Source organism: Phragmites australis, chromosome 5 (assembly GCF_958298935.1).
Source record: "Phragmites australis chromosome 5, lpPhrAust1.1, whole genome shotgun sequence".
NCBI lineage: Eukaryota > Viridiplantae > Streptophyta > Magnoliopsida > Poales > Poaceae > Phragmites > Phragmites australis.
The window spans coordinates 5,558,465-5,575,613 of NC_084925.1; the positions used below are offsets into that span (position 1 = coordinate 5,558,465).

Genomic DNA, 17,149 nt, shown 5'->3' on the forward strand with positions numbered 1-17,149 from the left:
TGCTAATACAGCCGACCTTCCAAATTTCATCTATGAAACTATTCATATTCTGTGCAATTTTACCACCTTAAACCCTAGACGCATCTCCTGATTTCACCACCAGGACTTTCAGATATCTTAGGCATGATAGATATACCAGCTGGGGGGCAATTTTAGATCTCTGGCCCAAGAACACTTACAACAAAAGAGGGGGAAAAACTATATGTTACAATATAAGGCAATCTGATCTAAACAAAGCTTTCTTTCCGAAACTTGGATTGACATCGCTGAAAAATGGACGGCATAGCACTACCTCCTCCTAGCTGAAAATGCTCAGAAGAACAAAACTGAATGTGACCAATATACATGTTAATTTCTGTAGCCAACACCAAAGTGAAATCTCCTTGCTTGTTTATCGTTGAAGGCGTACTCAAGTCGCAGAGGTCCAAGTGGGGAGTCCACACGGATGCCGACACCGTAACCATAACCACTACCAGGCTTCCCACGGGCTCCAGCTGGGTCACCTGAACAGCAGCCAATCACATCAGATGGTCCAAGTAAGAACTGTGTCTACTATCTAACAGAAAGAGATGCTAATATATATCAAAAGTTTAATGATTGCATCAGTCCAAAAGTCTGAGATGTATCAGACTTGTTCCAATTAATCAACTTTAAAAAACATCATCAGCACAGAATTCCAAATCGATATCCTAAACTAGATAATTCTATTTTGAAACCATATATTAGGTTTTGAGTTCACCTGAAGGAATATCCTACTTTCGGTCTGCCAAATGCGAACTGCATAGAATTATCACGTTGGGCAAAATGTGAGTAAAATATGACTTACCAGGAACTTTGGGACCAGAACCGAGATCACTACCGTAGTCGGCAAAGACCACACCTTCCAGTGGCCCAAACTGCATGCAAAGCAAGAACTGTAAGTAATCAAGTGATGATTTAATTTAAAATCTTGATTTGTTCATTCATGAGATCCACGTTGGGCCGTAGTGGCAATAATATAACAAATGGATACTGGTACTATTTTTTCTAAAATATTTGTTGCTAGATAGTAATATACCATCTTTGTTATAACCATGTGCACTAGGTGTTCCTGGACTACTGCATCAGATCAAAATCTTATCCATGTTCTGCGTGTGTTGGAAAATGTTGCATATCTAATATGTATTCAATTGTTGGGCGCTGTAGCAGCATGCCCACCTATTTATTTGCTTTCCCAGTTAGCTATATTCTTGAACTAAATCTGATAAAGAAAATTTGCCTTGAATTGCAAAGTATGCTTAAAAAAGTACCATTTTTACTTAATTATGTACATAGTATACCGATGTTTCCAACACGTTATTCTGGGGGAAGTTGCCATATCATTTTGCCTGGATTTTATCATACACACTAGTATCACATACTTCCATAGTTCCATGTGGGGTTCATTTAACAACAGCAAAAATACAAGGTTCTGGAAAAGGAATAAGCCTACCGTGCGGAATGACACTTCTCCACTACCTACAGCATAAGAGCGCCCAGAACCAACAGCACCTTCTTCATATCCTCTTACACTATTCGTTCCACCAATTGCAAATGCTTCATGAGGTGAAAAATTTCCCTCCACATGACCTCCAGAAGCACTACATAAGACAAAAAAACGTTATATAGAAAGTAACAGAACTGGAAGAACTGTCAGTGTAAATTCATATGTAGGAAATTCAGTTAATTACACTTTTTGTTACAGGCTCAATACAAGAATTTTATATAAACAAACCTTAGAAGAAGCCGAGCAGGACCAATTTCATAGCCCTGCCTCAAACGTGTTGTCACTCTGTTGAAGCTTAGACACTCAGGAAGAATTGGGAGACCTTGCTCAACATTGAAAACAAACTACAAGCAACAATGATAGCAGGAGATAACAGATTACAACAACAACAAAGCCTTTTAGTCCCAAACAAGTTGGAGAAGGAACAAGTGTAAATGCCAACCATTGTAGAGCTATGATCTCCAGAATCTGTGTATATACTTTCGAACTTAGCCAATAGTGTGTCATCATAAGCATTTCCGCTGCAATGCAATGAGATGAACATCAGGTTAGAAATGACAACTTAAAAAAGTATATTGATTGTGTACCCGAACATAAAGATATTTATTGTGAAAATAAGAAGTAAATGAGACAATGAGAGTTGAGACCTGGCAGTTAATTGGCTGTTATAGAAATCCCTGATGACAGGATTGCCTTTGTCATCACGAGCACCAGCATGCTGCACAGATACAAAAGGTCAGCACCATGCCATGTGGCTAGTTTTAAAAGGATAGGCAGCAGAACATGCTACATGCTAATGAAAAAGTTAATTTAATGGTGCTTTGTTTCCCTTAATTCCTACACTGATACAGAATGGTGCAGCTGCATTTATATCTGAAACGTAGGACCTAAAGTAGCAGTAATATTACACGATCAACTCTGATTTGGGCTTTTATCTGTTAGTCGCTGAATTCTTACTCTTGGTAGTAGCTGAATTCTTACTCTCATCGAGAGAGGATGACACTAGGAGTTGGGGCAATTTTTTCTTTATTTCTCACACAAATGTCATGCCAACCTGAGGGGTTGGGGATACATATTTATAGGCTGCTAGCCAGCCAAGCATATGCTAAGATGCTGTCCTAGATGCCAAGCATATGCTAAGATGCTGTCCTAGATGCTGTCCTAGCTGTCCTAGATGCTAAGATGCTGTCCTAGATGCTGTCCTATCTGTCCTAGATGCTAAGATGCTGTCCTAGATGCTGTAGCCCTAGCAAGGACCACAAAGACCAGCCAAGGACCACAAAGACTTATCCCATCATTCTCCCCCTAAGTCTTGTGCGTCGTCTTGTAGGAAAGTTGAACCATCCCGGTCCTGGAGCAGAGCTCAAGGAACTTGATCCTCCCAAGAGGCTTGGTAAGCAGGTCCGCGAGCTGGTCCTTGGTGTTGATGTAGCTCGCCTTGATGCTCCCTTCCTCCAAACAGCCTCGGATGAAGTGGTACCTCACCCGGATGTGCTTACTCCGTTCATGGAAAACGGGGTTCTTTGCCAGGGCCAGAGCGGACTTGCTGTCCATCCTGAGCTCCACCGCTCTAGTGTCTCTGCCGAGGAGATCACCAAGCAGTCGAGCTAGCCAGAGTGCCTGAGTTGAAGCGGTGGAGGCCGCTATGTACTCGGCCTCGCAGCTGGACAGGGCCACCACCTGCTGTTTGACCGACTGCCAGCTAACGAGGCACTTGCCGAGGAAGAAGAGGATCCCGCTCGTGCTCTTGCTGGTGTCGATGTCGCCGGCGTGGTCACTGTCGCTGTACCCGACGAAGTGTGCCGCCCCAGGGCACCTAGGGTAGTAGAGGCCGTGGTCGAGAGTCCCCGCAACGTAGCGGATGATTCTCTTCACAGCCTGCTGGTGCTCCGTCGTCGGTCGCTGCATGAACCGACTGACGTAGCCGACGGAGAATGCCAAGTCCGGCCGTGTGTGGGCGAGGTAGCGAAGGCTCCCCACAAGACGCCGGTACTGCGTAGCGTCCACCTCCTCCGTCGTGCTGTCGCGGCTCAGCTTCAGCCTCTCCTCCATCGGAGTGAGAGCTGGGTTGCAGTCGGTGAGCCCAGCTAGCTCAACGACGCGCTTGGCGTAGGCGGTCTGTCGAAGCGTGATCCCGGAGTCATCCTGGTGCACCTCGATTCCCAGGTAGAAGGAGAGAGGCCCCAGGTCACTCATCTGGAAAGTGGCCTTCATCTCTTCCTTGAATGCCGCCACCTCCGCATCCTTGGTGCCGGTGATCACCAAGTCGTCGACGTAGACACCCACCAGCAGAGCATTTCCTCCACTGCCCCGTCGGTAGATGGCTGCCTCGTGCGGGCTTTGCTCGAAGCCCATCCCCTTTAGCGTGGAATCCAACTTGGCATTCCACGCCCTCGGCGCCTGCCGCAAGCCGTAGAGGGCCTTGCGCAGGCGGAGCACCTTGCCCTCCTTGCCGGGGATCGCAAATCCCGGCAGCTGGTGCACGTAGACCTCCTCCTTCAAGTCGCCGTTAAGGAACGCCGACTTGACGTCCATGTGATGAACACGCCAGCCCTCCTGGGCAGCTAGCGCAAGGAGGAGTCGCACGGACTCCATCCGTGCCACGGGAGCGAAGGCGTCGTCGAAGTCGACCCCCTCTTGTTGCACGAAGCCTCGTGCCACCAAGCGAGCCTTGTGCTTGACGATGGCGCCGGCTTCATCCCTCTTCAGCTTGTACACCCACTTAAGGGTGATCGCGCGGTGACCACGAGGAAGGTCAGCAAGCTCCCAGGTGCGGTTCTTCTCAACCGCATCCATCTCCAACTGCATCGCGGCGCGCCATGCCGCGTGTCTCTCGGCCTCTGCAAACGACCGAGGCTCGCCGTCGTCACACGCAAGGTGCAACTGCGCCTCAAGGTCGTGAGGCACCAGTCCCGGCACCGGCTGGTCGCCGAGAAGGTTCTCTATCGTACGGTACCGCAACGGCTCGCCGTCGTGGTACGCGTCGATGCGCTCCTCGTCGTGAGAGAGCGGAGTAGCGAGCTCAACCGGGCTGTGCTTGACACGAGCTGGTGTTGGAGTAGACGTGCCCAGAGAGGTGCCTGTCGGTGCTGGTGCCAGCTGTGGTGGAGCCAGCGAAGAACTCATCGCAGCCGAGGTCCTGGCTGGAGAGTGTGGTGCTGTCGGAGTAGCAGGCGCCGGGGTCGGTGAAGGCTCGGGGGCTGGGGTAGACGTGCTCGTCGAAGAAGAGCTGCCTACTCCCCCAGCTTCCTCGAAGTGGACGTACTCGACAATGAAGTCGTCGTACGTTGGAGCCGAGCCGTCGTCCACCGCCTTGTCCCACGCCCATCCTCGCCCTTCGTTGAACACAACGTCGCGCGCCGTGCGCACACGCTGTGTCTTCGGGTCGAGGATGCGGTAGGCCTTCGAGCCCTCCGCGTAGCCGATGAACACTCCCGGAGTGCTCCTGTCGTCGAGCTTGCTGATGTGGCCAAGCTCCTTGGCGAACGCGAGGCAGCCGAAGACTCGCAAGTGGGAGACCGCCGGCTTGCGCCCATGCCAAGCCTCGTACGGCGTCCTGCCGTCGAGCGCCTTGGTAGGCGAGCGGTTGAGGATGTAGACGGCCGACACCACTGCCTCTCCCCAGAAGACAGCCGGCATCCCCCTCTGTTTGAGAAGGGCCCGAGCCATCCCCACAACCGTCTGGTTGCGTCGCTCGACGACGCCGTTCTGCTGCGGGCTGTACGGCGCGGAGTAGTGGCGCTAAATGCCCTTATCAGCGCAGTACGACGCGAATTCAGCCGCCGTGAATTCGCCGCCGTTGTCGGTGCGCAGCATGCGCAGCTTGCGGCCGCACTCCGCCTCCGCAGCAGCCTGCGCACGCCTGATGGCGTCCGCAGCCTCTCCCTTGCTGCCGAGGACCATCACCCACATGTAGCGGGAGAGGTCGTCAACGAGCAGCAGGAAGTAGCGTCGTCCTCCCGGTGTGGCCGGTGTCACCGGACCACACAAGTCCCCGTGCACAAGCTCGAGCCTCTCCTTGGCTCGAAAGCTCGCCCGCTGGGGAAAGGGGAGTCGCCTCTGCTTCGTCAATACGCAGACGTCGCAGAGCTGCTCCACATGGTCGAGGCACGGCAGGCCTCGCACCATCTCCGTGGCACTGAGCCGCTTCAGGGCCTCGAAGTGAAGGTGCCCGAAGCGCTCGTGCCACTGCCACGCCTCGTCATCCCGACGAGTAGCGAGACAGAGGGGTTGTGCCACCTGCACGTTAAGGACGTAGAGTCGATTTGCGCTTCTGGTTACCTTAGCAAGAAGGCGACGACGGCGATCCCAAATCCTCATGACTCCATCCTTAACCACCACGCGCGAACCGTTCTCATCCAGCTGTCCCAAGCTGATGATAGAGTTCCTCAACGCGGGGATGTAGTAGACTCCGGTGAGCAGCCTGTGCTCACCAGACGCGGCGGTGAAGATGACGGAGCCGACGCCCTTGATCTCCACGCCGGAGGCATCCCCAAACTTGACGGAGCCTCGGACGCTAGAGTCAAGCTCGGTGAAGAACTCCCGTCGACCGGTCATGTGATGGGTGGCGCCGGTGTCGAGGCACCACCCGTCAGTCTTGTCGTTGCCGGAGCCGTCGCCGAGGAGGGCGTGTGCTTTTGGCTCGTCAAGGTGGAGGAGAGCCGCTGCGGCCGGTGCCGCTGGAGGTAGCTCGATGCTTGCATGTGCCATGAACAGAGCCGGCTCCTCCTCCTCCGCCTGTGCGACATGGGCCTCGCCGCGTTGTGGCTGTCGACAGTCCTTGGCCCAATGGCCAAGCTGGCCGCAGTTGCGGCAGGTGTCGTCTCGTGCTGGCTTGTACTTGCCAGCGGCGCCGCCCTGGGCGCCTCCGCGGGCATCACCCTCGGCACGTCCTCGCGCCCCGGCCTGGGCGTCTCTGCGCGCCTTGCGCGGCTTGCCACGCTTGCGGCCGCCTGTCGCGGAAGAAGGCTCCCCCTTCTTCCGGTCACCTTGGCAGGCAGCCCACTGCTCCCGAGTGAGAAGGAGCTTCCCGCCAGTGGTGATGGGCCCCGAGAGAGACTGTGGCTCATCGCTGTCGACGACCTTGAGTCGACCTATCGCCTCCTCGATCGACATCGTGGAGAGATCCAGCAGGGACTCGATCGAGCGAGCCATCTGCTTGTACTTCTCGGGGACGCAACGGAAGAGCTTTTCGACAGCTCTCTCCTCGCCGTAGGTGTCATCGCCGAACTGCACCATCTTCTGCAACAGAGTGTTGAGACGGAGAGCAAAGTCATCAACGTCCTCACCTGGCTTGAAGGCCAGGTTCTCCCACTCCTTGCGAAGTGCCTGCAATGTGGACTTGCGGGCGCGGTCGCTGCCGATGCGTGCCGCAGCGATGGCGTCCCAAGCCTCCTTGGCAGTCCGCTTATTGGTAAGCGAGAACTGCATCTCGGACGGGACTGCAGCGATGAGGGCATCCAGCGCCCGTCGATCCTGGTCGTAGTCGACGTCACCGTACCGGACTGCCTCCCACATATGCCGCACCTGGAGCTTTACCCTCATCACCGCAGCCCACTCGACATAGTTGGTCTTAGTGAGGGTAGGCTACCCACCGCCGGGGCCGACGTCCCTGACAACAGCCTGGAGCCCGTGGTAACCACGGTACCGATCCGGGGAGAGAGAGCCACGCTGCCTGTGAAGGCCGCGCTCTCCATCGACCCGTCCGCCACCGTTGCCGTGCTCGCCCCCTCCAGGAGCGCCACCGCCGAGCTCGCCTCCTCCAGGAGCGCCACTGCCGTGCGCGCCTCCTCCAGGAGCGCCACCGGCGCGTCCGCGTCTGTCTGGGCTGCCGCCGCGCTCGTGGGCGTGCGCGGCTGCCCACTGCGCCGCCCGCGCTCGCGCTGCCTCCCTCCCCAGCAACTCGAGGTCCGCGTTGGCGCTGTCGTCAGCAGAAACGGAGCTGCTGATGCTGCCGCGCAGAGCCTCGACCTCTGCTGCCGCCGCACGCGCTGCATCCGCCGCCGCCGCTGCTTCCGCCTCCGCTCTGGCTGCTGCCAGCTCCGCCGCTGCCAGCCTCGACGCCCTTGCCGCCGCCGCAGCGGTCTCTGCCGCCGCTCGCTCGCGTTCCTCTGCCGCGGCAAGTTCGGCCTCCTGCCGACGCCGCGTGCTCGAGGCGACCGAGCGCTGAGACTGCCCTGCGGACATGACGCGCTACCCGGGGGCTGCTGCGTGGGGAGAGGGCTGCTTCAGACGAGCTGCTGCTCGTCTGCGCAGAGGGAGAGAAGTGAGCAGGAGCGGCCGGAGCTGCTGCTGCTCCCAGCTGGGGCTGTTGCGCGGCTGGGAAAGGAGGTGAGCAGGAGATGCTCAGGCTACAGGATACTACGGCTCTGATACCACTTGTTAGTCGCTGAATTCTTACTCTTGGTAGTAGCTGAATTCTTACTCTCATCGAGAGAGGATGACACTAGGAGTTGGGGCAATTTTTTCTTTATTTCTCACACAAATGCCATACCAACCTGAGGGGTTGGGGATACATATTTATAGACTGCTAGCCAGCCAAGCATATGCTAAGATGCTGTCCTAGATGCCAAGCATATGCTAAGATGCTGTCCTAGCTGTCCTAGATGCTAAGATGCTGTCCTAGATGCTAAGATGCTGTCCCAGATGCTGTCCTAGCTGTCCTAGATATTAAGATGCTGTCCTAGATGCTAAGATGCTGTCCTAGATGCTGTAGCCCTAGCAAGGACCACAAAGACCAGCCAAGGACCACAAAGACTTATCCCATCATTATCTATGGGCCTGGCTTTAAGTTATGAGATAAAAGGTGCAACATGAGATAAAAAAAAAATTTACCTGAAAAATTAACCCAAGTGTCCCACTCCATTTTGGCCTGAATGGTCGACTGTATTCAACACCAGCAGTAACCCGTCCAATTGTTACAGGCCCATAGTCAGGATGATCACCACCATGGACAAGTGTTCCAGGAGTCCTAGAATTCTGGCACAAGAAATAACTATAAACATATGCATGATACTTAACTAGCGGAAAAAAAACGATGTCATATAGAAGGTAAAATACCTGAATCATAACTGTTCTAGATGTCCTCTTGTTGTCGCCATCAATCCAAGGGTCAGTGTAGTTTAATCGAAAAATCGAATCTATCTGCCCCCTTTCTAACGAGAGATTCAATTTCTTGTTCCTCCCAAAAACATTACGGTGTGAATATGCAAAGCTGTGTCAACTCCCAGGTGAGAAAAATTTAGACTGTGCATCTTCAATATATCCAGATAAAGAGACAGGAGCTAATATGAAGTTGCAACATAATGATTTTGTTATTAAAATACTACCTCCAGTTCAGAAATTAGAATAGATATGTTTTAGGAAGTTGGTTTTTATTCCAAAATACATGTTGTTTCGGTTTTCATGGCGGCATTTTCCCACAAATGCCACTATCGGTTGCTAATTGGCAATGGCGTTAAAGAGAAGGGTACACAATCCTAGGGAGACACCATGTAAAAAACTAAAATAGAAGTTTTTCGTTGTTCTGTGTACAAGGAGCTAAAACCACAATTAATTTAGACAGGAGTATATTGCAAACCAATACTGAAATTACTGATGATTACGTTCATAAGCATGCCAATGTAAAATTAGATTTCCATTGAAGTTTCAGGTCAACTGGTAAACTGATTCCAATATCCAAAGGCTATGAGCTTCAGCAGACCATTGAACGGAATTGGTTAAGTGGGTACATGCTGCTAACCGACCAGTAAACAGCTGGTCTGGGGTTTGAAATTATACACATCTGATAGCCAAAAAAGATCAGCCAGGCGTTCAAATTAATCATCATCAGCTGTCTATTCAACTACACATCATCAATTCATCACCAATAATTTATAGATTTTGTTATTAAAAAATATCAACTTTAACATTGATCCCTAAAGGCCTGTTTGGACAGAGGATAAGCTTATAGCTTAAGCTGCTCCAAATGTGATGGCTTTAGGACAGCTTTGATGATAACCATAAGTCCATCCATAACAGTGCGCTATCATTTCAGCCCTCCTAACATTTCTAAGAACCCAGCTAATGAGGATTCTTGGAAATGTTAAGCCCAACCAAATAAAGGGCAAAAGGCTACTATTTGAGCACAGGGCCACTTTTCCAGAACCAACCCCGAATAATATTCAGCAAAGAAAATGTTACATCCCCCCCCCCCCAAACACACACTGACACAAGACTCTTTGAAGAACCATGATAACAATGAGCCTATGCGACAAGTAGGAACTCAGAAGCAGAAATAATGGCATTAGAAACAGAAACAGTGTTGCTGCATATATACATCTTAACCTGTGAAAGAATAACATACTGACCTGCCAATAAGTCCAGAAAGGGGTCCATTTGTTATCCTGTGAAAAAAGAGCATGTCATATCACCAACATTGAAGAATAACAGTTCGTTTGTACTTTGCGTGTAAGCTACAACTTATGGTTAAAAGAAAAAAAAAGTGCATCTACAGTTTCAGCACTAGTGACTCAAAACAGAATTTATGAAAGCATGCAATTCACTATATTCAGCTCACTTGACAAACCATTGCTTGTACTCACCCACTTGAAATGCCACCACCAGCAGAGAAACCACCTGAAGGGCGTTCAACAAGATTCATGACAAGGTCTACTTTATTAGAATCTGCAGAAGAGCACAAAGCACATGAACACTAGAATTTACGAAGAGAATGGATCAGCTTAAAAAATAATGACTGAGAACTAAAAGAATAGCCTTACCTCCAACTGGCTGTGGAATTAATGTAACATCCTCCATGATTCCCATCGTAAGTATTGTTTCAACATCCCTTTTAACTTGAGCCATATTGTAAGCCTATTTTCACCAATAGAAGTTTAAACAAACAAGATTAATGTGAAGTTTAAACAGACATGATTAATGTTTCAGCATAAGGCAAGTAGGCAACAGGACATGAACAACAAGGTAATACAAACACCCAACCAATTCTAAATATTATCACTAACATGATTTTTTTAGATGATTGCTAACATCATTTTAGTTCAGAACGCTGGAGTGCTCCTTTCATAGTGTTTCAAATCTAAATATTATCGCTAACATGATTTTTTTAGATGATTGCTAACATCCTTTTAGTTCAGAACGCTGGAGTGCTCCTTTCATAGTGTTTCAAATCAGAACCACCAAAACCAAGTCCAAATATTTAGTGTGAAAAATGCCAGCAAAAACACAACCATAACGAACGGAGAAAGAGTTACTTAGCTCTATGTGCTCCAACAAAACTTATATGCCTATATTGTAATAATAGCTGACGATTTTGGCTTTGGCCTTTGCATAGCAACTTCAGTGCATCAACGATTCAACCCACTATATGAATTCCAGAAAATGTGAAGTGGAAAAATGTTAAAATAGCATTTCATGCCACATCTAGAACTAAGAACATAACTGAATGATGAAATTTACATTTCAAAATATCATCAATAGTCCTCCTGAAGTATATAAAACATAAATAGAGCAAGATAACTTCTGAAAATACTCAGACCTGCCCCTTCTTGGTGGTTAGTTGTCGAAGTATGGTCTCTGGCTGTGTCTTTCCAATGGTTGGTTCACCACTGCGATAACAAGAAATGGAAAGAGAAGGGCAGAAAAGATAAGAAAAATAGAAAATTACACGGTTTTAAAACAGTACTTGGTCAAGACTCAAGAGAATCTCACTGAGTCAAGATATGGTTCTCACGTTCTTCTGTCCAGAAAGCGAATATTGATGTTATTAACCTCAGCTTCAGAAACTTGTAACCTCAGAATTCCTCCAGAAAGAATCTCAGCATATGAAACCTGAAGCCAAATCAAGAGCTAATTGTGATTCATCATTTAGCAATTTAGCATTTATCATCCTTATTTCTAGATGCAATGAATAACAAATGAATCCTATGTTGTATGCTCAGTTGCCCATATATTTGACATCGGTGAGATATATACAATCATTGGTGAGTTAGAGAAGCAGGAGCAGGATAACCCAGTTGCAATGGTTGTAGGCCCCTGGATATTACAGAGAATTACTTTTAGGACAAATGGCCGTTAGGCACCTAATTTAGCTAATCCTCTTAAGCATATCATGATACACTGCCGAGTACCATAAAACAATAAGGATCATGAAACTATGTGACGGAGAAAACATGAATTTTGGATAACATACCAAGCCAGTTAGACCACGCTCCTGATACCATCCATTAACGGACTTGATCACTTGATCCAAATGTCTTACATTGATAATTTTCCCTGCACATTGTAACACCAAAACTCAATGGGGCCTTAAAACAAACGCAGCACGCTAACAAAAGTACATAATGGTTACAGGAGGATTCTAGGACACTACTGAATGGTATGTACTCCCAGTGCCCCTCTACTTCAACTATGTACGGAAAATGACTTTAATAACAGAGTACAAATTCATTCTGATAAGCAGATACTCTCAGTTAAGATACCACATTATCAAATAGCAACTTAAACATTATTTGAGAAACTAACATATTTACCATGGCGACCACGAAATGCGTCTTCCAGGAGCTTGGAAGGCAGCATGTTGGCGCCCTCGCAAACTAACCCATGGAAGTCCTGGTTCGGCTCCACCTAAACCACAAAACAACCGAAAAGCTGCATCCTTCAGTTCCAGAAATAAGCCAGTGGAAAGGAAGTGGGGAATAAGAGGATAAAAGGACCTCGAAGACGAGGCGAATGCCGTCGCGGGTGTCGATGGCGACGGGCACGCACGAGCGGAAGAGCCCGCTCTCCACGACGCGGTGCACGTCCTCCTGCACCTCCCGCAGGGTGAGGGCCGCGTTGGGGCGGCACGCGCGCAGCGCCTTCGCGGCCGCGGCCTCCAGCTCGGGCCGCTCCAGGGGCTCCCCGTCCTTGCCCCGCACGGCCACCTCGCTGATCAGCACCCGCTCCTCGCCCCCACCTTCCTTCCCGTGCCTTCGCGGCGGGGGTGGCGCCGTGTCGGCCCGCGCAATTGGGATGCGGGGGAGCGAGGCGCCCAGGCGGCGGGCGGCGGCGCCGATGGCGCGAACGATGTCCGCGAATGGGAGCGCCGGCGCCGGCGCCGAGGCCGGGGAAGGGGCTGAGACGGTCGACGGGAGCTTGATGCCGGAGGAGACGGGGACGTCGCGGCTACGCCCCATGGCGGCGGCGGCGGCGTCGATGGCGCGACCGATGTGCCCGAAGGGGAGAGCGGCGGAGAGGAGTGCGGGCGCCGGGGTCGCGTCCGGGGCTGAGGCGGCGGCGGACGGGAGCTTGACGCCGGAAGAGACGAAGCGGACGTCGCGGCGGCGCCCCATGGCGGCGGCGGAGGAGGGTCGGGTTAGGATTTCTAAATGGAGCTGGGCTAGGGTTTATGTTTTTGGAGACGAGGCGGAGGAGGAAGGGGACGGCGCGAGGGTTCCGTCCGCCATGGGTGACGAAGGAGGCGGCGTAGCGGAGATGGTTGCCGGCTTTCGGGGTCGGGGTCCGCTCCTCGTTTTTGTCTCGAGGGGGAATGAGAGCCGTTCGATGTGGTCGAGAGTTCGGTTCATGGATCTGGTCCGTTCAAAGCTAAGATCTGAACACCCCAATCTGGGCAGATGCAAACTAAAGCGAAATGCCTAGTGTACAACAATCTAGGATAATTCGAGTACAACGGTGTATTTAAATTATTCGATGTATTTATAAGTTTTCGTTCAAGTGATCTCAAACATTGAATCTTCAGTTGTAATTAAATGATTTTACGTGTAGCAGTGCTCTTTTCAGAAAATTTAGAGCTTTTACCTACGGTTTTTTAAGGATTTGCACCATTTCCAATATATATAATTTTTTCACTTGAGATGCACCCCTAAACGTCTTCCTTCTGAACATATGTCTGTGATCTGTATATTGCATCAATCATCTCATCTATAGCTGTATGTATACGCATCTAGTAAATCGGCTACCCTATAATAATCGTGTTGTTGTCAATCTCTTCCACCACCTAAGATGACAGTGTTGGATGTCTTTGCGACTCCATACCGCTATCTACAACTTATAATGCTTTTTTACCATGTGAACGACGCGACCCTCCGCCGTCCTCTTCCGACCTACCGTCGACAACGCAATATCACTTATCGCATTACGTGCACGATCGTAATATTGTACTAATCGTGACTTTCTCTATATTTTGAAGGTGTTAATGCGTTAGCTGCCGTCGCTAGATGGCAAAAGCGAAAGTCTAAATAGGTGAAAACATCAAAATGTTGTTTTTTTATGATGAATATACCGCGTGAGATACCATGAAGGCATCGTGAGTCGTGTCAGATGGAGTACAGAAATGGACTGCGGTGCCAACAGTCAACAGAGTGAAGCTCAGTCTTATCTCACGGTCACGGCCCGAGGCTCGAGATGAAAGAAGAAAAGGAATTCGTATTCCAAATAAAGGGCCCAAAACTGAAAAATCTGACGGGCCAATTTAGGCCCCAATAAAGCCCATACTGCAGATTTGGGCCAGGAAGGTCTAGAATCATTCCTTTTGAAGCAAATTTCAGAATAAACTTTTTTATATATCTTTTGGCACCTAAAGAAAAAACGATACGAAAGACCACATTGCCACGTTGATGGAGAAAAAGGGATATAAAGGTATGACTAGTTCATTGAGATGCTACTTTGTCAAAAAGAATATGGGTAAATTCGGTAGAGCAAAACCAGGGCATACAAATACAAGTGCTGAAATATTCCTTTTGTTTTTGCAAAGGGACTCTTGCCAGCAAGAGGAGGGAGAAAAAGATATTCCTTTCATATTAGCTCTAGATCCACTACTGCTCCTTCGTTACCGTGTTATACTTAAGCCTAGAAAACTGAGAGAGCAGGGTCAAATTGCAAAAGGAATAGATAATAATCCGTTATCTACGGGATGCAAGTTTTTTATCATTGAACTAGCCACCTGTTGGCAAACGCCTTTCAATAGCTTTTTGTCGATTCTGCATGTGTTCTGAAAAACCTTCCACACTTTTCTCTTTATAAAGTCAAAAGAAAGGCAATGATATAGTGGAATATGACGTGGAACTGTGCGTGTCCCTGGTGAAGTTGTTTGTAGAAAATGATCATTTTTTATTATAGGTTGACGTATACGTGTACACACCACTACACACGTATATATCCATAAGTGCATTCTTGTTATACGATTGTAAATAGTATGCACCGAGATTAAACTCTAATGTATATAGTAATACCTCTCGTCTCTACCACCACATCAAAAGGTGAGCTCTTCCAAAAAATAATTGGTTTTGATCCTATTATCTATTGAATGTGGAACCGGACAACTCATGCATTCTAGTCTCTCTCTCTTTTTTTAAGGGACATTGATGTTGCCCTCAAACTTGTCTTTGATGGAGACGGCTTGGATGGCCTAATTTTGTCATACGTGCATCTGGATTAGCCTCACGTTGAGGCTTTTTGGCGAGTTTATGCTTACGGAAATAAATCATCAACCATGTGTCAAAATGCTAAAATGAACTAGACATGCATCCTCCTTGCTACCCTGTTCTAAACCCAGCAGTACCCAAGGCTATATCTATTATGCTGAGCGGCTTGCCTAAGGCCCTCTTTTGATCAAATCAAAACCAGAGGAAATTCGAACGATTAAACCATACGGAAAATTTTAAAGCGTTCTATCCAAACGACCAATTCCACATATTTTCACATGTCATATAATTCTACATTGCAATTTTGTTTCTCATACTTTTCGGCTTCCTAATCAACTTGCCGAAATTGGCCACAATGGTGTCCCCCAAAAAGTTTGGTAAGAACTGGCATCTGTGCGGCTACATAGTTGAAGGTAATTTGCATCGACAGATAACAGCAAGGATTAGCAACGGGCCAATCACAATCAGCCCTGACACCCAGCGAGGCAGCATTAGCAACAACTCCAGCCAGTCGTGCTCAGCTCCACGCGTTGTCGTATTCGAAAAGCTCGGCGGCATCTCCATCACACGCCGGTGCAGACGTGCAGTGCAGGCGAGACGCTTTCGGAGGGGCGCATCGCAGCGGTGCGACGCAGATGTGCAAGCGACAAGGCAAGAGATGCTGAAGCTGATCGGAGCTGGAGCAGGAGGTGGTGGCGTCTCGGGGCCCCGCCGCGCCCACCGCCCCCATCCACGGCCGCATTGCTGACGGCGGCGCCGCTTTGGAGACGACAGTGAAGCGACGAGGCGAAAGGATAGATGGGGGTGGCCACACGCACACCCGCACCGCGGCTTTCCTTTCCGCGTCACAAAGCAAAGCAGGCTCCACTGCGCTACCGTGGTCCGTGGACACGTACGAGAGCCAAGTGCTGTAGTTCCGAGGGAGTAAAGGGGCTGTTTGTTTAGGTCTAAAGGTAGCTAAGCTAAATTTTAATCGTGCTCTGAAAATTTGGTTTTGTTTTGGTTTGAGATTAAAACTTAGTTATGTGTTGAAAAAATTTAATCGGTTAAAAATTTTCTGTAGCGTTTTTGGGTTAATCTTGAGCGGCTAAATCATCCGTTAAAATTTTTAGCCGACTAAATTTTAACTTGATCTCAAACCAAACACTATTTTAATTGCTAAAATTTGGCACTGCTCTGGTTTGATATATGAACAAATTTTGGCTTGTCCTGTGAGGCCAAAAACCAAATAGCCCCAAATTGTTTTTACACGCATCTAAGAGTTCAAACGCTCAAAAATTTTCATGTGGTCGTGTGAACATATAGATTCACATGTTCTATTTGGATTATAGGGTTCTCTACGAGTTTTAGGGTTTTAAGATCGAGGGTTTTTATGGATGTCGCCATAGAGAGACCTTGGACAGCAGGTGGGGTGGTGAAAATATCGATTAAAGTAAATGCTAATTTCAAGCACTGAAGAATATTATCATCATCTTCTTTTTTCCTTTCAAAAATCTTGTGAAAGTTTTTCTAGAGGTCCTCCGTTCTAAAGGTGTGGGCAGCAACAAACAAGCCGTCTAATTTTTCTTTTCTTTCTCTCTCTCATCTCTAGGTTATGACTCTTAAGAAAACATGGCAAGACGTACACAGCTCGTTCAAGCAAAAGTCAGCTCAATATTCTCTCATTCTTTTCTTCGAAAGCAAACAATATATGCACGTTGGATGTCCAGATCAAAGTCGTAGTCAACAGATTTTATGCGAGAAGCGGTTGGCCGGCAGCTGGAGGCTAGCAATACAACGCTACGTACAAATGATTCGAAAATGGTCACTGCGTTCGGATCCAAATCCACTTGAGATGATGAACAGTAGCATAATCGGATAGTGTAGCAATTTTACTGTAGCCTGCCGTCGAATCATGTCCGTTCGCCTGAGATACCAGGCCTCACGGTGGATTGAAGTAGTGACTTGTAGAACGCAGTCACTCTACTATGAAGTCAGGTGATCCTTATTCCACTGCGTTCTAAGAGTCACTTTTAACAGCGAGGCATAAATGCATCAAAGCAAAATCCTTCTAGGTATCGTAGAACCCGCTACGGCTAGGGATTTTCTCATCCGGTGTCTTTTAGGACGAGGGATTTTCTCCTGAGAATTGAACTAGTGTCCGAGAAATTTATGGTTCCAAAATGGATCCAAAACGATATTATACTAATAATTGCACACGTAT

General features: G+C 48.8%; 1 protein-coding gene across 1 annotated transcript; it reads right to left on the reverse strand.

Moving 5' to 3' along the window:
* Positions 1-13,072, reverse strand: LOC133918564 (outer envelope protein 80, chloroplastic-like). Its single transcript, XM_062362492.1, has 16 exons — positions 12,238-13,072; positions 12,055-12,148; positions 11,715-11,797; positions 11,256-11,353; positions 11,061-11,130; positions 10,285-10,378; positions 10,108-10,189; positions 9,874-9,909; positions 8,585-8,738; positions 8,360-8,503; positions 2,173-2,243; positions 1,968-2,046; positions 1,754-1,869; positions 1,472-1,619; positions 827-896; positions 1-503 (listed from the first exon to the last, which is right to left on the reverse strand). The coding sequence occupies exons 1-16, from the start codon at positions 12,853-12,855 to the stop codon at positions 349-351; spliced, it is 2,112 nt and encodes a 703-aa protein (XP_062218476.1). The 5' UTR covers positions 12,856-13,072; the 3' UTR covers positions 1-348.
* Positions 13,073-17,149: the final 4,077 nt, after the last annotated feature.

Coding starts and splice junctions, on each gene's coding strand:
- LOC133918564 (XM_062362492.1), bottom strand. CDS start 12,855: ATGGGGCGCCGCCGCGACGTCCGCTTCGTCTCTTCCGGCGTCAAGCTC. Junction 12,149..12,237: donor GCATTCGCCTCGTCTTCGAG/GTCCTTTTATCC, acceptor TTTGTGGTTTAG/GTGGAGCCGAACCAGGACTT. Junction 11,131..11,255: donor CGCTTTCTGGACAGAAGAAC/GTGAGAACCATA, acceptor TTGTTATCGCAG/TGGTGAACCAACCATTGGAA.